Source organism: Gymnoscopelus braueri, assembly GCF_963280865.1.
Source record: "Gymnoscopelus braueri genome assembly, chromosome: 15".
Lineage (NCBI taxonomy): Eukaryota > Metazoa > Chordata > Actinopteri > Myctophiformes > Myctophidae > Gymnoscopelus > Gymnoscopelus braueri.
Window position 1 is genome coordinate 26,344,276 of NC_137620.1, and position 20,675 is coordinate 26,364,950.

General features: G+C 37.9%; 2 protein-coding genes across 9 annotated transcripts in view; one reads left to right on the top strand and one right to left on the bottom strand.

Annotated features, from left to right (window-relative positions):
* Positions 1-1,064: 1,064 nt before the first annotated feature.
* Positions 1,065-4,721, bottom strand: LOC308102229 (ubl carboxyl-terminal hydrolase 18-like). The gene is made up of 12 exons (XM_080451844.1): positions 4,616-4,721; positions 4,320-4,456; positions 4,002-4,122; positions 3,555-3,664; positions 3,340-3,410; positions 3,125-3,241; positions 2,932-3,027; positions 2,387-2,515; positions 2,160-2,285; positions 2,011-2,048; positions 1,862-1,896; positions 1,065-1,735 (listed from the first exon to the last, which is right to left on the bottom strand). The coding sequence occupies exons 1-12, from the start codon at positions 4,627-4,629 to the stop codon at positions 1,284-1,286; spliced, it is 1,446 nt and encodes a 481-aa protein (XP_080307970.1). The 5' UTR covers positions 4,630-4,721; the 3' UTR covers positions 1,065-1,283.
* A 3,108-nt stretch (positions 4,722-7,829) lies between these two features.
* The window catches only part of LOC308102218 (uncharacterized protein), a 44,660-nt gene continuing 31,814 nt past the window's right edge, over positions 7,830-20,675 (top strand). For 5 of the 8 annotated variants that reach the window (XM_080451819.1, XM_080451818.1, XM_080451820.1 and 2 more), the window contains exons 1-26: positions 7,830-8,033; positions 8,779-8,878; positions 9,032-9,150; positions 9,244-9,314; positions 9,402-9,533; positions 9,651-9,740; positions 10,091-10,219; positions 10,337-10,468; positions 10,609-10,643; positions 14,345-14,376; positions 14,503-14,850; positions 14,993-15,098; positions 15,217-15,335; positions 15,427-15,497; positions 15,578-15,700; positions 15,810-15,905; positions 16,711-16,842; positions 16,944-17,072; positions 17,201-17,235; positions 17,346-17,386; positions 17,534-18,091; positions 19,066-19,168; positions 19,299-19,420; positions 19,519-19,589; positions 19,684-19,812; positions 19,949-20,038. In XM_080451819.1, the coding sequence (XP_080307945.1) occupies positions 7,982-8,033; positions 8,779-8,878; positions 9,032-9,150; positions 9,244-9,314; positions 9,402-9,533; positions 9,651-9,740; positions 10,091-10,219; positions 10,337-10,468; positions 10,609-10,643; positions 14,345-14,376; positions 14,503-14,850; positions 14,993-15,098; positions 15,217-15,335; positions 15,427-15,497; positions 15,578-15,700; positions 15,810-15,905; positions 16,711-16,842; positions 16,944-17,072; positions 17,201-17,235; positions 17,346-17,386; positions 17,534-18,091; positions 19,066-19,168; positions 19,299-19,420; positions 19,519-19,589; positions 19,684-19,812; positions 19,949-20,038 (3,165 nt within the window). In that variant the 5' untranslated portion in view covers positions 7,830-7,981. The remainder of the gene's footprint in view (positions 8,034-8,778; positions 8,879-9,031; positions 9,151-9,243; positions 9,315-9,401; positions 9,534-9,650; positions 9,741-10,090; positions 10,220-10,336; positions 10,469-10,608; positions 10,644-14,344; positions 14,377-14,502; positions 14,851-14,992; positions 15,099-15,216; positions 15,336-15,426; positions 15,498-15,577; positions 15,701-15,809; positions 15,906-16,710; positions 16,843-16,943; positions 17,073-17,200; positions 17,236-17,345; positions 17,387-17,533; positions 18,092-19,065; positions 19,169-19,298; positions 19,421-19,518; positions 19,590-19,683; positions 19,813-19,948; positions 20,039-20,675) is intronic. The other 3 variants (XM_080451824.1, XM_080451821.1, XM_080451825.1) reach the window with 3 other exon arrangements.

A 20,675-nucleotide genomic window follows, 5' to 3' on the forward strand; every position in this document is an offset into this window, starting at 1 on the left:
CCATCTCTCTCCCCATTTCCTGTCAGCCTATACTTTCCTATCAAGAAAAGGCATAAAAGCCAAAAAAGAGGAAAAAAGTGAAATATCCCTTTAAATGTTTTATTTTATTGTGTGATATGATTTACACATCCTATTTGTGATGCTTCCAATGTTCATTTGTGAAAAATGTAATGAATATGAGAAAGGCAGTGCATGACAATAAACCAAGATTCAGTGCACTTAAATCCTATCTCTACTTAGTTGACCAGGGCCCCCCATGGCTCTATACTATCGAATCCAGTTGCAGTGACACAACAACAGTATCTTCCACCAGTCCAGTCTTTTTGTGATGCTTCCAATGTTCATTTGTGAAAAAAATAGTGAATATGGCAGTGCATGAATGTAAAGACATAATATTCCTGGAAGTTCCTGGAACAGTGTATATCCTAACACACAAATAGCCTAAACAGGAATTTCACCATAAACCAAGATTCAGATGATTAACCACTTAAGTCCTATCTTATCTATACAGTTGACCGGGGTCCCCCAAGGGCTCTATAGGATGCTCCTTATTCTATGATGTATTGTACACAGTATGTGACTCCAAATTTGGGTAAGGTTAACAGCCCGACAAGAGACTAATTGACTTCCATTATAAAAGTATAAAACCATAATGCAAAAATGAGTACTTTTACAGCCTTTGTTCTGGCAGTGTGCAGACCGGCCCAGACGGCTAGCCTCCTGCAGAGCCACGCTGTATAAATAATTATAGGCCATAACCTATTCTCAATTTGTAGATAATAAAACAGGATGTTAATGTTTTTATGTATTGCGTGCAAGAATGGATGGACATTCATGTTTTCAACAATTATTTCTAACTCTAGCAACAGCATGTACTGTATTTGAAAGTTTCACCAGTTGAACTGTTTCCTTGGAATGGTTATGTAAATAAAAAGCTTAAGATTAGTAGCAAAAGATATTGTTTCATTGGCAGACATCTGACCGTACTAATTGAACATGTAGCTAAATAAACTCACTTCACACAAAGCTCAATTTAAAACACCATTACATTTATTTGGCCATCAACACGTTTGGTTCATAATCATGTTTTAATACAGTTTGGTTAAAAATAATTATTAAAGTTTTAACTCAGTGCTTACAAACATTGAGCTGAACTGTGGATACAAATCAATGTGTTGTCCTTCTGTCTGAGACTACTTAAGCTCTCAAAAGTTAATTCCAGGTTAGTTCCAAAAACAAATATCATCCACTTCTTTACACCTGTAAACCAGTGATGTGACAATTTAAAGTAAGATGCACCTCATACAAGATTTCTTTTTCTCTTTTCCGTCTTCCATCTTGACGCCCCGCTCATTGTTGGGACGTGGACTATCCCCTGTTGAGACCCTTGTTCTAGCCTCTGCCTTTGACTCTATAGTCTCTTTCTCACACACCTCCTTACTGTCTTGCTGCATTTTCTTTACATGCTGCTTCTGTTCTATCAAAGGCTCCTTCTCAAGCCCAGCCTCGTTGAAACTGGTACTTAGCCTATCTTTAGGTAGTGCTATGCTGATTTCATCTTCCACGTGGTATTCTGTCTGTGCGACTCTGTTGAGCTCTTCTCCTCTGTTTCCATTGTGTTCCACCAGGTTGTCCCTTGGTTCATCTAATGACATGATTCCCTCCTGTTTATCGTCTGACTTGTCTCTTGGTAGACTTTGTTCAGAACTGTCACTGGGCAACTGTGACTCTGGAGCTTTGGAATAGAGGCATTATAACACCACAAGTTATGATCAGTTAGTTATCAAAATAATTATTAACAGCTCAACAGGTTTGATTGTTTGCACAAGTAGATCTGATTATGTAACTTAGTATCCCTTACCTCTCCTGTACATGTACAGGTACGCACTAGTGGATCTGAAGAAGTGAAAGATACATTTGACAGCATTGTTATCTTTTTGGATACAACTATACCAAAGAGACCACATTCTAAGATATAAAGCATAGATGAAAAAAGAATATGTGACATACTTGTGTGTGCTGTTTCGTGCAAACAGTTCTTCTTGAGTCTGCAAGATGAAACAAAGGCATTTGACATTCACCTACTTAAGGCAAGCTATTTGACATATATTTCACATGTCATATATAATGTACAAGTATGCACTAAATGTTCTACTCACCTCACAGACCCTCAAGTCATTAAAGTCATGCCAGGTGTTATTGAGAGATTGGATGGTGGCTGTGTAATGTCCACCACTCAGAGTACCAAAGTGATTCACCATTCCATACAGTTGATACTTGACATTCTATTCATGCAAATGAAAACATATAATGAGATCAAAATATTACAAAAAAGGAATAGTAGAAAACACCATTCAACTACATTTATATGGTGGCTTCTTCATACCTTTATCTGTAAAGTGTGTGGCACATCTACAGAGCAGTCAATTTTGAAGTTTGACATGGTGTTGTAATCAAAGTCAAATATATTGAGGAGTACAGTCAGAATCTGGGGACACTTCTCCATTTCGCACTCCTAAGTAAAGATTAAACAACACTGGAATTAATCAGTATGTGAATCATAAAAATACTGTAAGTACACACACACACACACACACACACACACACACACACACACACACATATATATATATATATATATATATATATATATATATATATATATATATATATATATATATATATATATATATATATATATATATATATATATATACACACATATATACCACACACACACACACACACACACACACACACACACACACACACACACACACACACACACACACACACACACAAACATACTGTACATGCATACATACAAATACATTACATACATACATACATACATACATACATACATACATATGTATACTACGACAATTTGATTGTGGTGAACATGAAAAGATTCAAATTTCCAAAACTCACAATGATTGCCTTTGCCTTTCCATCACAGTGGTCACAATACACTGAATTGTCTGCACTGACTGATGTAGGCTCGAAAAACATTGCAATGCCCTCTTCCTGGAAATGCATCAACTTTGTAATTAATTCCAAAACGACATCCATGTCTTATATCACACATAAGATCGTTAAATATTGAACTTTAACGTTCCCTTACCAAGCTGTAGTGTTGATCTTCTATTCGTAGTGGCAGGGTCCAAATTGAGGCTTTTTGCTCATTCACAATGTGTCCGTCAGAACACTGGGTTCTGTGTTTCAACTGTCCCTTGAAGACCTAAATAAAAATGTATGTTATAACCATGCTTTAAATGTATATTTACAATATTTTTTTTTTTTTTGCATGCAGGCAGTGATTTACAGTTTCTTTCTCACCTCAGATGCCTTGGAGCTGACCATACTTAAAATCTTCTCTAAGCATTCAGCAGCATCACATTGCACAAAAACTGCAGAATGACACAGAGAGAAGTCAACTCAATGACACTTGAATTATTCAACTTGACTAGGCTTAAAGTGAAATACAAGTTTCTAGGTAGCCTAATGGCAATGGTCTCTGCTCTTTTGCTGTTATCACTGATTGATCAACATACCGTTTTGAATCCCAAACGTTGCAGTGATAGCATTTGTTCTGCCGGTTCCTTTTTCCAGATTTTCAAATAAATTTAGCAGGTGACGGTCATGATGATTTTCCGCATCTAACCTGTGTGGGAAAAGAACCATCCAATAGAAACATTGACCATTCTGCAAAGCATTTTGTTCAAATTAGAGCCCGACCGATGATGGCAGAATCTTGAGTCTGATTTTTGATTGATATTTTATTTTGTCAAAACACTTTCTAATCAATTTGGAAAAACTTGATTTGAGAACATTTAAGTAGAATTTATTTTATTGAAACACCAGTTTCAATAAATAAATAAATCTTTTGAAAACTTTTGAACATTTTCACCAAGAAAAAGTCAAATAATGATCAATCAGTCGGGCTCTAGTTCAAATATGAATTGGTAATTTTGTGTTATGTACATATATCCTGATCAAACCTTTCTTTGAACTCAGTCGTCATGAAGAGGATTTGTAGAACAGAGTTCAGGTAACAGGTGGCTCCCTGATTATACAAGCCATGGAAAACAGTGGTCTGAGTCTGTGCCTTTGACGGAGATTCTAAAAGTGAACACAAGACAGGCATTACAGCAGTGGTTCTCAACCTTTTCAGGCCGCGACCCCCCAAAATAATAATATTTACCCCCCCCTAACTGGGGGGGTAACCCACAGGTTGAGAACCACTGCATTACAGGACCGTAGCATACTGTAGATATGAAGACAAGGTTGTGCAGTCTGTGCAGTTTGTTGGATCATACCTTCTTTGTCAGAAGTTGGCTCTTTGGTTGAGTTTGGTCCATTGGTTGTAGATTTTGAACGTGTGTTCTTGCGGCTGTTGCCTTTCTGATCACACGCCTTCTTGTGCCTGTTGCCTTTCTGATTACGTGCCTTCTTGCTGTGTGTAGGGGAAGAAAGAAAGACCACAATAGATCATATCATATCAAATTCTTTCCAGGTCTGTATGACAAATTTACATTGAGAAATGTTTTGCTGTCAGATGAGGTACAATTTTAATTGATTTAGCACAACCCTAAAGGCAAAAAGTGAACCTTACCGTTGTTGACCCATCTTGAAATGACTTTCACACTGTTTCCATAGACTCAGGCCCAGCCTAGTTTACCATGGTTGCTTGCAACTTTTACTTTCATTTCGTCATGGATGCAGAAAAATCAGTTTCACTTGAGTGTTATCGCCCCTGACCTCTATCCATGCCATAAAACAAGAAAAGATCTGAAATCAAGAGAAAATATTGGTCTGTTATCCTGAGACTTTCTAATATCAACACAAATAGGCTATATTTCATGAACATACAGTATTGCAAATTACAAGAAAATGTAATACTAATTCAAACCTTAAGGCTCAAATTAAAGGGTGTGAAAACTTTTTGAATTGGGTAAAACATGTGCATTCATTCAGATTAACTGTGACACACAAATATGAAAGGCAAGTTAAAATACAAAATATACCAAAAGATTAAGTCTGGTCATGATTGTGCCGACCATCACCACGACTCTGTGAAATCCTGAGTATCAATTCTCTCAGGACTTTGGAATATAGGTTGATAAGAGAACCTTGGCAAGTAAATTACACTTATAGGAGAGTATAGTTAAAAGTTACACAAAGGAGATGGGTATTTCAGGGGGTGTGGTCATGTGTCCCTGAGGCATTTCAGAACAATGGGAACATACTCAACTCACAGAAAGTTGTACATTTTATTTACAACATGTAGATAAAATGTAAATCAGATCCAGACTCCAGGACCTGGTACCTGTTGGATGGAAGATAATATGCTGTGTCACTGCAACTGGATTTGTTATCATGTTTCAACATTTCACTTTCAGTCTCTCTCCTGCCATTTACAAGAAGCCACATGACTTAGGGGAAAGCAGCATGCCATAATCTTTATGGCCTTCAAACATTTATCGGAATCTTTGGTTATGGTTTATGGTGGAATGCAAGCCTTTATTCTTCTGTAGGCTGTTCCAAGAACGTTCCAGTCTGTAATGTAATTTACTGGCTTTTTCACAATTGCTAACATTTTCTACAAATGAACAGTGGAAGCACCACGTACAAATAGGATATGTAAATCAGTACATAACACAATAATAAATAAATAAATAATCCTCATTGTTAATTTAAGCGTCCATTCGGTATATGTCTTAGTTAAATGAATAACACACACACGCACGCACGCACGCACGCACGCACGCACGCACGCACGCACGCACGCACGCACACACACACACACACACACACACACACACACACACACACACACACACACACACACACACACACACACACACACACACACACACACACACACACACACACACACAATCTGATTGGATTCAGGGGAGAGACTGAGTGCAACATAGAAGAGCAAATGAAGAGTAGCTGAAAGAGAGACCAGGCAGCACTGGTAAGCAGCTCTGGGTCTTGAGCAGCATGTTTTGTTAAAATTAGTATTTGATTATATATCTTACATCAGCATATTAAGGCCATGAGGCACTTGTAAAAAATAGGTAATCTGAACACAGATCAACCTTTCATCTTAGCTCAGTAACCCAAACCTCCCATCCATGTCCCTTTGGCAGTAGGCCTATGCCCAGACATCCTTTACTGGCCATCTGTCTCTACCCATCCGAAGGCCAGGTTGTGACAAACATACTTTATATGAGAGAGAACGATAAGGTATTAATATGATCCATAAAAGCATAAATAGCAATAAAGGATTTGTTTAATTATTGTTAGCATACTTGACTAAAGGACACTTTATTGCACAACATTTTTAGAGAATAGAAATACTAAATGAAATATTATGTTACCACTTGCCAGTTATAAGACAGCTATGCTGTTGATAGGCTATGCAATGATTAAATAAATCAGCCTCCACCTATTTAGCCTACTACATAGGTCCAAATGTGGGACTATTCCTAATTGGTAACAGGACAGGTGGGCACCAAAACCATCTGGGCACTAGGGACAACTGGGCACCAAAACCAACTGGGCACTAGGGACGTGTCGGCAGCTGGACGAGTGGGCACTTAGGGGTGGAGATAACTGGGCACCTGGACGAGTGGGCACCTGGAGAGGTGGGCACCAGGACAACTGGGCACAAAAAACATCTGGGCACTAGGGACATGTGGGCACCTGGATGAGTGGGCACTTAGGGGTGGAGATAACTGGCCACCCCTGGATGAGTGGGCACCTAAAGAGTTGGGCACCAGGACAACTGGACACCAAAACCATCTGGGCACTAGGGACATGTGGGCACCTGAATTAGGATTCGTGTCCACAAGTGTTTTTTAACTTTACATAGCATGCTTTGTTGTTGGTAAGTGATATTTAACAAACTGTTCTTTAAACCCCCAAACACAGTTTATTTGCCAAAATAGTGCTGAGGTCAAAAGTTATTTATAACAGAGTTTCAAAGTACAATATAAGAGTGTATTTGTCAACATAGAAGTACTGTTAAAAAATAGAACAAATTGAGAAAATTGTAAAATACCAAAAAGAATGAAGCATACCAACAAATTGTCAAATGATCAATGTCAGTACTATTTTTGCAAATAAACTCTTATATTGTACTTTTGACCTATATCACTTACCAAAAACAAAGCAGCATGCTATGTAAAGTTAAAAAACACTTGGGGACGAATTGGTGCCCAGTTGTCCTGGTGCCCATCTCCAGGTAGGTACCCACTCGTCCAGGTGCCCACCTCTCCACCCCTAACTGCCCACTCGTCCAGGTGCCCACATGGTTTTTGGTGCACAGTTGTCCTGGTGCCCACCCCTCCAGCTGCCCACTCGTCCAGGTGCCCAGTTATATCCACCCCTAAGTGCCCACTCGTCCAGGTGCCCACATGTCCCTACTCCCTCCCTAGCCTAGTGGCCAGATGGTTTTGGTGCCCAGTTGTCCCGGTGCTCACTCGTCCAGGACAGGTGCCCAGTCATCCCAAAAATATGGTGCCCATCTGTCTTGTATTCGGCTAATTAGAGTGTTGTTTGATGAAAACAAGTCCTTCATTTTAAGATGTATTGGTTTTCATTCTATGTGTGTCGTTTTTGGACATGAACAAATTATCCAGCATCTTGTTAAACCTCTCCCAGAACGACGTCCTCACTGGAAACTGCAATTGGCGCTGGGTTAACAACTGAAAATGAAACTGGACTATTAGGACACGTGTTTTCATGACGCGACAGCAAATCACAATCAAAGACCGAAACTTAGTTCAATTTCTTCACTTGTTGTCTGACCTCGCCTCCAGGACGCAGCGGCATCTTGCTGGCTGCTGGCTGAAACTGTTTCTTATTTAACAACTACAATGCAGTTGTTGGACTCCGCTTAAGTCTTTATGGATCGTTTGTACTTATTATGGTGCAAGTAAGACATTTGAATTAATTAAGTAGGGCTACAATGTATCAACGAAGTAAAGATGGGTCTGGTCTACACTCTGACAACTCTCCAGGTAAGCTACAGTAGCTGAAGCATGTTAACCTGACATAATAAATCTGTCTACTAAAATTGTTATTCTGTGCTGTTACATTAGCCTTAGATCAAGACTATCGTATATGTATTTGATCGATTTTGACATTTTTATATCTACGAGAGTCTTAGCGACTCCCCCCATCAGACCCCCCCCCCAGTTTGCCCTGGAATTTCACCAGTAAAGCCTGTATTTCTATGTACAAATGCAAAATATAAGGTGCTTATCCGCTTGCCCCAAATGTTAACTAGGTGTACGGCGTGTTTGTGCTGCAATGTATCAGTCCATATTTGTCAATAAAGAAGTGTTTTAATCTCGTCTGTGGCCGATTCTGGCGGTAGTGACGGGGCGCATCTGGTGTAAGACGGAATCACACTCAATGTAAACAGGAAATAAACGAGGGGGGGAAATGGCATTCGGCCATAGACGGGATTAAAACACTTCTTAATTGAAAAACATAGACTAATACAATGCACAACCACGCCGTACACCTAGTTAGCATTTGTATGTTCGGAGAAATACAGGCTTTACTGGTGAAATTCCAGGGTAAACTGGGGGGGGGGGGTCGCTAAGACTCTGGTAGATACGAAAGTAAAAGTCAGACACGATAAAATACATCTACGAAGTCTTGATCTAAAGTAAGGATACTGTTAGTGTTACATACTGTAGGCTTAGCCTTGATCCAAGGCTAATGTAGTGGCTATTAAGCTACGTGTCCCCATCACAGCCTGCAGGTACAATGGCTTGAAGAATCAGGGAGTAAATTCTTTAAACGGTGTGCTCCAGGTTCTGTTCTTGAACAAAGACTTCAGAGAGGCTGTGAAAAGGTTTGTTCCACTTTTGGATTCATCATAATTATAGTACTCACTCAATGTATCAATGATTTATTAATTACATTTGTCAATAGGAAGTAAATGGACATACATACATAATAAAAGTTGTCTTAGACCCAGTAATAATGTCTTCTATACTGTGTGTAGGTACTGCAGTGAAAATCCCAACACTGATTATATTGATGCTCAGCTTAATAAAGTGTTTGATGACTTAAAGAAAGATCCAGGCGATTCATATGCTGTGAAAAGGAAATTGCCTTTAGGGGGTAAGAGACATGATATTATATTTGTAAATTAGGCCTACCTGTTAATCAACTGTTGTGAAATAAATGTGTTATGTTTGACCACCCCACTTCCAGTGTATGGACAGCATCATGCTGCATGGTGTTTGGAGGAGATCCTGAACTTGACCAGTCCTGAGGCATCACAGGTACTGTAGACTTCTAATGTTAATCACAGACTGTCTCCTCATCATGGACAATCTGTTTAAAATATTGACATACGCTTGTGTCTTCAGATGTTTTGTGGAGTGGGACTTCTAAGACACAGGACCACATGTGGCACATGTCACCACCAGACTGATGAAGTCAATGCATTCTGGAATCTGCCTCTTGATGTCATGGATACAGATACTGATGTCTATAATGTGGTAAAGACAATTATCTGATTTAGCACAATTAAAAATGTTGTGACATGTCTACATAATTGTATAATTTAACGAAATTAATTGAGTTTATGTCATGAATCGCGCAATGATACTTTTCAGATGGATGGTATCAAGTCATTATTCAGATGTACCAAACTCAATGGACAAATGTACTGTGATCCCTGTTGTGCCAAAGTAGACGCAACTACTGTAAGTTATGAAGAATTAAGACTCTAATATACTTACTGTACATAGAGGCTTTGTCATACTATTTGTATGTGGTCACATTTAATCTTTTTTAATTACAGTATAATGATAATATAATAAACTAGCTCTAACACTATGCACATGATTACTGCCACTATAGTATCACTCCAACTATTACTAGTACCTTTACTATTACTACTACTATTATTACTACTAATACAAATACTACTACTACTACTACTACTATTACTACTACTAATAATAATAATAATCCATTATGATCATCATAGTTTCTAAACATATTCTAACTATATTCCTATACTGTATTCTGTATACTATACTGCATCAACCAGCAAACTGGGATAATAGATCATCCAGAGAATCTGACACTGCTGCTCAACCGATTTGAGTATGAAGACAATCACAAGCAATATGATCAAATAAAACCCTGTGTGTGGGTGCCTCGCACCCTTCAGATAGAGGTATGTGTCAACTTCCTCATAACTGTTATTCTTAAAATGTGTTGATGTCCGCTACTTTAAAACTTTTCCTTTAGTGTGATTTTCTGTGATTATTATAGTTTTTATATTTCTGATCAGGAGCAGACATATGAACTACATGCAGTTGTAGAGCATCATGCAGGTCTGACAGATGGAGGTTTCTCTGCTACAATCAAGACTCAGGATGATGGCAGATGGTATAAGTTTAAGGACAAACTTGTTGTCACCGTGGTAAGAGAAATCACTGTCACATTGGTAGAACATACTAGTACCAACAACACTCTTATTACATACTGATGCTTCTATGCCATTATGTTATTCATTGTCAGTCTTTTCATACACTGATTTAATGTTATTGCTTTATTTGACAGGTGGATCCGCAGCCATTCCCAGCAGTCATGGAAAAGTAAACTTCATCTCCTTATTTTAAATTCTCACTTGAGGCTTGATGCTCATAGTAGCTTGTGTGTGTGTGTGTGTGTGTGTGTGTGTGTGTGTGTGTGTGTGTGTGTGTGTGTGTGTGTGTGCGTGTGTGTGTGTGTGCAGTATATATATATATATATATATATATATATATATATATATATATATATATATATAACAGTTAGCTCTCGTGCACATCCAGGGTGGAGGTGCTGGTTTGGCAAGAGGATGCATATGAAAAGAAATAAACCTTCCCTCTGCTTCTCTTAGGAAGGAACCGCACACTCCCAATGATGATGGACTCAGTTAATGCTTCATTTTTAGGCTTTATTTAGCACGACGCGTTTCGCCGTGTTGGCTTCATCAGGTGCTATATACACAGGCAGTGACTGATCACTCTAATTTATAGTGACATCCCCCCGTGACAACAGATACTCCGCCCACCTGTGTGGCTACTCAGTCACTTGTTTATACAATGTATCAAAATGTATCAAAAGTGGGCAGGTACAAAAGCAGAAAAAAAGGTGACAGACAATAATAAAATGCAATGTAGAGAGATTATATCTATGTGTATACACACATACATACACTCACACCTACTGTGTGCATGTATATATCCACATACTAAATGCATATATATACACATATGATGCAACATGACACAGAACCACCTTGATAATATGTATATAAATGGTAAATCCTCTAATCTAACAGCAGTACATTTACTGACAGTGAATAGAGTTTTCTTTATATTTCTCTCTCATTGACCTCTATACAACATAGTACACCATACACAGCTCAGTGAAATTTGGAGTAGGCCAAGCAAGACTAAATAGGCTGCAGCCTATGTAAAGTAACACAACTAATTGTGATACTTAAACATATGTGGCAATTTAGAGAGTACAAGAAGTTTACAAAAAGGAACTTAAATCCAGGCTTTCATTCAAGCCATGTGGTTCCATTGAGTTCAATGTGAAGATCCAGTATGTTTCCCTTTGTAATAAAAGTTTTTTGTGGTCACCACCTCGAGGAGGTAGAGTGACCTTTTCGATGCCAATAAATTTGAGTGTGGCTGCAGAGCCATGGGCCCTCTCCCTATAGTGCCTTGCTATGGCGTACTCCATATTGCCATTTCTTATGGCTGCCTTGTGTTCAGCTATACGTATCTTTAAGTTGCGTTTAGTTTGACCAATATAAACCATACCACAGGGACATTTCAACATGTAAATCACATGGGTGGTGTTACAGTTGATGAAATGTTTAATTTTGTATTCCTGTCCTGTGTGTGGGTGATAAAAGACCTTAGTGGTTGAAGTGTTAGAGCAATGTGTGCATCTCCCACACGGGTGGTTACCGCATAGTTCCTCTCTTAGCCAATTAGAACTAGAACTAGGTGATCTATATAGTGATGTGACGACAGAGTCTCTGAGGTTCTTTCCTCTTGTGAAGCAAAACCTTGGTGGTGACAACGACATGTTTTTCAAATTAGGATCACATTTAAGCAGATTCCAATGTTTGTTAATGATGTTCTTAATAGTTTGGGATGAAGTGTTGTACTCGGAAACGAAAGTGACTCTGTTCCCCACAACATCTTTATGTGAGGGATCTAAGAGGGACTCTCTTTGTACAGTTCTAATTTTGTTCATTGCTGTGCGTATCACAGGTTCTTTGTAACCACGGTCTCTGAATCTGTCATGCATGTCCTCTGCCTTCACATCATAGTCTGCAGGGTTATTGCAGATGCGTTTAAGACGCAGGAACTGTCCATATGGGATGTTCTCAATAAGACGTTTGGGATGATGGCTATTTGCATGTAAAATGCTGTTTCTGTCAGTAGGTTTACGGAAAATCGTGGTGTTAAGGTGTCCATCATCACCCACAGATATACGTAAATCTAAGAAATCAATCTGTTTTTTACTGAACTCTATTGAGAATTTCAGAGTGGGATGTGTGTTGTTGATGTAATGCCTGAATTCAACCAGTTCATCTTCCGAACCAACAAATACCATCAAAATGTCATCAATATATCGCTTCCAAAAAATCACCTTGTCTAAAAGGGGGGAGGCAGTCTTGTCCTGAATAAACTGGGATTCCCAGTGGCCCAGAGACCGTGGTTACAAAGAACCTGTGATACGCACAGCAATGAACAAAATTAGAACTGTACAAAGAGAGTCCCTCTTAGATCCCTCACATAAAGATGTTGTGGGGAACAGAGTCACTTTCGTTTCCGAGTACAACACTTCATCCCAAACTATTAAGAACATCATTAACAAACATTGGAATCTGCTTAAATGTGATCCTAATTTGAAAAACATGTCGTTGTCACCACCAAGGTTTTGCTTCACAAGAGGAAAGAACCTCAGAGACTCTGTCGTCACATCACTATATAGATCACCTAGTTCTAGTTCTAATTGGCTAAGAGAGGAACTATGCGGTAACCACCCGTGTGGGAGATGCACACATTGCTCTAACACTTCAACCACTAAGGTCTTTTATCACCCACACACAGGACAGGAATACAAAATTAAACATTTCATCAACTGTAACACCACCCATGTGATTTACATGTTGAAATGTCCCTGTGGTATGGTTTATATTGGTCAAACTAAACGCAACTTAAAGATACGTATAGCTGAACACAAGGCAGCCATAAGAAATGGCAATATGGAGTACGCCATAGCAAGGCACTATAGGGAGAGGGCCCATGGCTCTGCAGCCACACTCAAATTTATTGGCATCGAAAAGGTCACTCTACCTCCTCGAGGTGGTGACCACAAAAAACTTTTATTACAAAGGGAAACATACTGGATCTTCACATTGAACTCAATGGAACCACATGGCTTGAATGAAAGCCTGGATTTAAGTTCCTTTTTGTAAACTTCTTGTACTCTCTAAATTGCCACATATGTTTAAGTATCACAATTAGTTGTGTTACTTTACATAGGCTGCAGCCTATTTAGTCTTGCTTGGCCTACTCCAAATTTCACTGAGCTGTGTATGGTGTACTATGTTGTATAGAGGTCAATGAGAGAGAAATATAAAGAAAACTCTATTCACTGTCAGTAAATGTACTGCTGTTAGATTAGAGGATTTACCATTTATATACATATTATCAAGGTGGTTCTGTGTCATGTTGCATCATATGTGTATATATATGCATTTAGTATGTGGATATATACATGCACACAGTAGGTGTGAGTGTATGTATGTGTGTATACACATAGATATAATCTCTCTACATTGCATTTTATTATTGTCTGTCACCTTTTTTTCTGCTTTTGTACCTGCCCACTTTTGATACATTTTGATACATTGTATAAACAAGTGACTGAGTAGCCACACAGGTGGGCGGAGTATCTGTTGTCACGGGGGGATGTCACTATAAATTAGAGTGATCAGTCACTGCCTGTGTATATAGCACCTGATGAAGCCAACACGGCGAAACGCGTCGTGCTAAATAAAGCCTAAAAATGAAGCATTAACTGAGTCCATCATCATTGGGAGTGTGCGGTTCCTTCCTAAGAGAAGCAGAGGGAAGGTTTATTTCTTTTCATATATATATATATATATATATATATATATATATATATATATATATATATATATATATATATGTATATATATATATTGTATACACACACACGGTATACTCAACTCCCATTTGATGCATGTTTCTTCCAACAGTCCTCATCTCCTTATCTACCAGAAAGAGAAAAGTAAGTCCTCATATGCTGCATATGCCTGGTGATATCTTTGTTTAGGATGAGACGGCTTTTTTTCATGGTAGAATATCTCTTGGTGCTTTGCCTCAATTTTGTGTCTGTTTTGCTTCTATTTTCTAGCACATGAACCAGATACTTCTTCTTCTGAAGACCGTAGCGACATCTTTAGAGAAAGTGATGCACCAGAGGAGGGTAATTATAATGCAGGGCTTGATTCCATTGGAGACAGAGAAGTGTCCAGTGTTTCATATCAAGAGGAGAGAGTCCACACAAGGAAAGGAAGCAATTTGTCAGTACACAGTGACCTCCATAAGAGTCAGGACAGTCAGAACATGAAAGGGTGGAGGAAAGATGAAGTTGGTGACAAAAAGAAAGAGGCTTCCAAGCAAACAACAGCAAAGAGCAACTGTCCTCTGGAAACAAATTCTTCACAGACAGGTGCACCTGCCAACTCTGGTGACTCTCCAGGTTAATAATAATAATAATAATAATATAGCGCCTTTCAAAAACCCAAGGTTAGCTGTAAACTATGACATACTGTTACTTACTGTATCAGAAATCAAATTGTAACATCTGTGTTGGTACATAATTTCAAATGTCTCTCTTACAGTCCCCAAGTATTATGGTTTGGAAAGACAAGCACCAACCAACTGTTCCTTAAACAGTGTGCTCCAGATTCTCTTCATGAATAAAGACTTCAGAGAGGCTGTAGGAAGGTCTGTTATACTATACTATTGGTGTAATGATAATCTCCATACGTTCATTGTAGTTGTTAGTTACATGTACACAAATATACCAGACTGCTCATGCCAAGTATATGATTTCCTCTTATAGGTTCTGCAGTATAAATCCCAAGACTAAGAACACTGATGCTCAACTTAATAAGCTGTTTGAAGACTTGAAGAAAAATACAGCTGATCCATATGCTGTGAAATCAAATTTGGGTGGTGGAGGTATAGAGACATGAGATTTTATTAGTAAATTACCTCTGAATGTTAATCTTGACTAAAATAAATGTTTTATGTTTTATCATCCTACTTCCAGCACATATAGAGCGTGATGCTGCTAAGTATTTGGAAAAGATCCTGAACATGACCAGTCCTGAGGCATCACAGGTACTGTACGCTTCTTATATTAATCACAGACAAATGTATATCATGTATACATTTACATGTACACTTGTGTGTGTCTTCAGATGTTTCGTGGACAGTTAAGACACAGGACCACATACAGTAGATGTCACCACCATATTGATGAAGTTGATCCATTCTGGAATCTGCCTCTTGTCATGGATACAGATACTGAAGTCTATAGTGTGGTAATGACAATTCTCTGATTCAACACAATTCTTTTTGTGACATGTCTACATATCATTTCATAAATAATAATATTAACCGATTTATGTCTGATAATTACATACTTTTCAGTTGAATGGAATGAAGTCATTTTTCAAGCATTCCAAATTCCGTGGGCATCACCAGATGTACTGTCATCAATGTCGTGTCATAAGAGATACAACTACTGTAAGTTCTGAAAAAACTAACAGACAAACAAACAAACAAAACATTTATAATAGATTTACATTGAGGCGATGTCATAAAATGTGTATGGTCATAACATTTCTCATGAATTGCAGTCTAATGACCATTAGATAGCTTCTGAAGGTATTCATTCTGTTCCACATAAATGATAATGCAAAGACTCCTTAGAAAGTACCTATCCTTTTAAGAATGTACACAGTCCTTTGACCTTAAGATAGACTTGTCAGTACTTGTAAACATGAACATTGTACTAACTGACCTACTTGTTGTTAACTAGTTGTACGAACGGTTGTTTTCTATTGCTATATTGTTTATTGGATTATTGGATTGTTTATTGGATCTTGTTTAGTCGATTCACTTATTTGTTTTAGCTCATGCTCATTTGATTTAGCTATTTTGTCTCATCTGTTTAAGGAAATAGGTAGCTGATATATTGCACTTTTACCTTAGCGCTAGGTATACTCTTGGTTGCTTGTTTTTGCAGATAATGCACTAAAGACTTCTGGTGATTAGTAGTTTTCGTTCCCTACCTATGTTGAATACACTTATTGTAAGTCGCTTTGGATAAAAGCGTCTGCTAAATGACTGTAATGTAATGTAATGTAATGTACTAAACCTATAAACCATAGTGCCAAGAGTTTTAGCTCCCATTCACTTAGCTCCATCTACTTCTATTACTACTACTACTACTACTACTATTAATAATCCTAATTACATTCAACACCATTATGATAATCATAGCTTCTAACTATATTCTGACTATTATTCCTGTATATATGTCAACCAGCAAACTGGGATAATGGATCATCCAGAGATTCTGACACTGCTGCTCAAACGATCTGAGTATGAAGATTTTCTCTATCGATTCGACCAAATAAACCACCGTGTGGATGCGCCCCTCACCCTTCAAATAGCAGAGGTATGAGTCAACTACCTCATAACTGTTATTTTTCTTTCTTGATGTCTCTTCACATATTTGACTTCACTGTGATTTTCTGTGTTTTTGATATCCCTGATCAGGGTCAGACATATGAACTACATGCAGTTGTAGAGCATTATGGGGGAGTGCAAAGTGGAGGTTACACTGCTACAATCAAGTCCCAGGACGATGGCAGATGGTATAAGTTTCAGGACAGAACGGTAACACTGGTAAGAGAAAGCGCCTTCACATTGATTAAATATAGTAGCAACAACACCATATTACATACTGGTGTTTCTGTGCCATTGTGTCATTCATTGTCAGTAATTTCCTACACTGATTTTGTTTTCTTTGATAGGTGGATTTGCAGCCATTTCAGGCATTCACAGAAAAGTAAACTTAATCTGATCATTTTAATGTGTTTTGATCCTTTATTTTCAAACCTTTTGATTCAATGTAATAAATAAATAATTATACATTTAATACATGTTTTTTTCCAACAGATCCAGCAGCCCTCATCTCCTTATCTACCGAAAGGAGAAAAGTAAGTCCTTGGCTGGCATATGCTTGGCGATATCTTTTATGATTTTATGCTACAATGGTGAGACAGCTGCTTTTTTTCATTGAAGTAGAGAATCTCTTGGTGCTTTGCCTACATTTTCTTTGTGTCTGTTTTGCTTCTATTTTCTAGCACATGGACCAGATACTTCAGTTCATGAAGTCAACCTAAAGTCCTCTTCTGAAGACCGTAGTAGCATTTGTAGAGAAAGGAATAGAAATGCACCAGAGGAGGGTAATGATAATGATGGACTTGATTCCACAGAAAAACATAATGGTGCAAAGAACAAATACACTGCAGACAGAGCAGTGTCCAGTGTTCCATATCAAGCGGAGAGAGTCGCACAAATGATAGGAAGCCATTTGTCAGGACAAAGTGGACTCTGTAAGAGTCAGGACAGTCAGAACAGGGTTTCTAAAAGAGAACGTATTCAGGACCATGGACAGAGAGAGCATGAAACAGCAGGAATTCATAGGCAGAACTTACAATATACTGATCAGAAATATTCACAGACTGACTATGTAGAGTTGTCATGTCTAGATGTTAAGGGAAACATAGGTGTTAAGAGAAATGAAGGAAACAGAGGAATGGAGGAGTGGAAAAAAGATGGAGGTGACAAAAAGAAAGATGCTTCCAAGCAAACAACAGCAAAGAGCAACTCCCCTCTGGAAGCAAATTCTTCACAGACAGGTACATCTGCCAACCTGCCTCATGCCGAATATCAATGCGCAATCAAAGTATTGTCTCTAAAAATAGCTATAACCCTAGGACATTGTTCAAGGTAATAGATTAATTCACTAATTCCATCCGTTGGGGATTATAACATCAAACATTGAAATTATTTCAGACTAATTTAGTCATTTTGAACCTGTCACCTAGTGAACACTAGAAACAACTATCTACAGTATCAATGAAATCTACCTGTCAATTGAATCCTGTTCCAACAAAAAATCTCCTTAGTACTAGTTTACCATACATTTCTCCTCCTGCAATCTTCTAAGCCATAAATCAATTTCCCGTTGCAACCAGTGCAAAAATACTGCTGCCAGGGTTCTGAAAACATACTCATACAACTCCCATCCTGGCATCTCTTCACCCTATTGTTTATTTCTTTTACTAACTGTTAAAGCCCAAAAGGGTCTTGCACCCCAATATATTGTTGAGCTTATGTTTCCCCATGAGCCTCTCCGCAGCCTGAGGTCCTCAGGTGGGGCTCTCCTAAAGGTCACGCCTAGCAACTAAGGGTGATCAGGCTTTTGCTGTCCAAGCTCCTAGACACTGGAATGCCCTACCTGAGGCTATCCAACGAACTGATTCTGTATCGTCTTTTAAATCACTTTTAAAAACACACCTGTTCAGAAAAGCCTTTCTGTAAATCTCATTATCTATGCTACATTATATTTTTAATATCTCTAGTTTTACATACTTGTTATACTTTGCTTTAGTTCTTTTTATCTGCTACAACTCTGTTACCTTGCTATTTTAAATTGTGTGATTTCTCTTCATTTTAAATTTACTGTTCCAATTTTGTAAAGCACAGTGTAACAGGTTTAAAATATTATTGTTATTGTTATTGTTATCATATTTATTATTATTATTGTCGTTATTAGAAGTCTAATTGTCTAAACAGTGTTGGTACATAATTTAATATCTCTCTCTTTCAGTCCCCAAGTATTATGGTTTGGAATATCAAGGATGGAATTGTTCCTTAAACAGTGTGCTCCAGGTTCTATTCATGAATAAAGACTTCAGAGAGACTGTGAGAAGGTCTGTTATGCTATTGGAGTAATCACAATGATCTATTCTTTAACAACTACTTCATTGTAGTTGTTGTTATTTAACAAAATACACAAATATACCAGATTGCTCATGCCCAGTATATAATTTTGTCCTATAGGTTCTGCAGTGAAAATCCCAACAACACTAAGAATATTGATGCTGAGCTTGATAAAGTGTTTCATGCCTTAAAGAACCATAACGCTTCTTCATATGATGTGAAATGGAAATTGGGTTTTAAACGTAAGAGACGATGATAATATATTAGTAGTACATTACCTGCTCTGAACATGTTAATTACTGTGAAATAAATATGTTATATTTTACCACCCTACTTCCAGAATTTGAAGGGCATTACGCTGCTGAGTATTTGGAGAAGATCCTGAACATGACCAGTCCTGAGGCATCACAGGTACTGTAGCCTTCTCATGTTAATCACGACATACTGTCTCCTCCATGTATTGTACAGTAAACATATTCATGTACTTGTAAACTTGTGTCTTCAGATGTTTGGTGGACAGTTAAGACACAGGACCACATGCTGCGGGCCTACATGTCTCCACCAGACAGATGAAGTCAGTCCATTCTGGCATCTGTCTCTTGACATGGATACAAATAATGAAGTCTATAGTGTGGTAATGACACTTCTCTGATGTACTGTAGCACATTCATCTAGAAAGTGTTGTGTCTTGATATCAGCATATATAATTTTATATTAAATATTTTGTGAGTACACCTAGTTTATTACAGTAATCAATGATACGATTTCAGGTGGATGGTATTGAGTCACTCGGAAGAACCAAAACCAGTGGACATAACCAAAAAGACTGTCACTATGGTGGCAAAGGAGACAAAACTAATGTAAGTTATGAAGAAAAAAGTTTCTAATATGTTATCAGAGAATATTCTGATTTTATATGGCCATAACCTGTCTGTCTGTCTGTGTGTGTGTCCGGAGCTAACCTGTTTTATGCACGCTGTCAATAGGTCACAGAAGTACCATCCTTGACTAATATTTTTTCACATTTGTTTTATACTTTTTGAAATATTTAATATTTGAATTTATAATGTATGTAAGTCAAATGGGCTCTGATCGGGATGAATCATCAGTCATACATCATAAATACAGTATGTCAGATAACTGACGTCATAGATGATTTACAGTACGTCACAGGCTGGTCACATGAAATCTGAGATCCACACTGGAGCCATCCCTATGTGGATTCCAAGATCCACATGATTAGATTTTTTATTAATGATCTTATTGTACATTTAGCATTTCTTTCAGTTAAGCACTTTGCACTTCTCCTTTGAAACATTCCAAAACACTATGCATATTATTATTGATTCTCCTACTATGACTACTTACTATTACTACTACTACTACTACTACTACTAATAATAATAATAATAATAATAATTGTTAAATTCATCATCACCATTATGACAATAGTCATAGATTCTAACCATATTCTGACTGTAAATTCCTGTATATTAT

Bases quoted from the DNA above. Each gene is read 5' to 3' on its own strand.
- LOC308102229 (XM_080451844.1), bottom strand. The intron at 2,286-2,386 runs GTATGAAGAAGC...TTGCATGAATAG, and splicing joins CACACACTTTACAGATAAAG to AATGTCAAGTATCAACTGTA. The intron at 1,897-2,010 runs GTATGTCACATA...TCACTTCTTCAG, and splicing joins GCACGAAACAGCACACACAA to ATCCACTAGTGCGTACCTGT.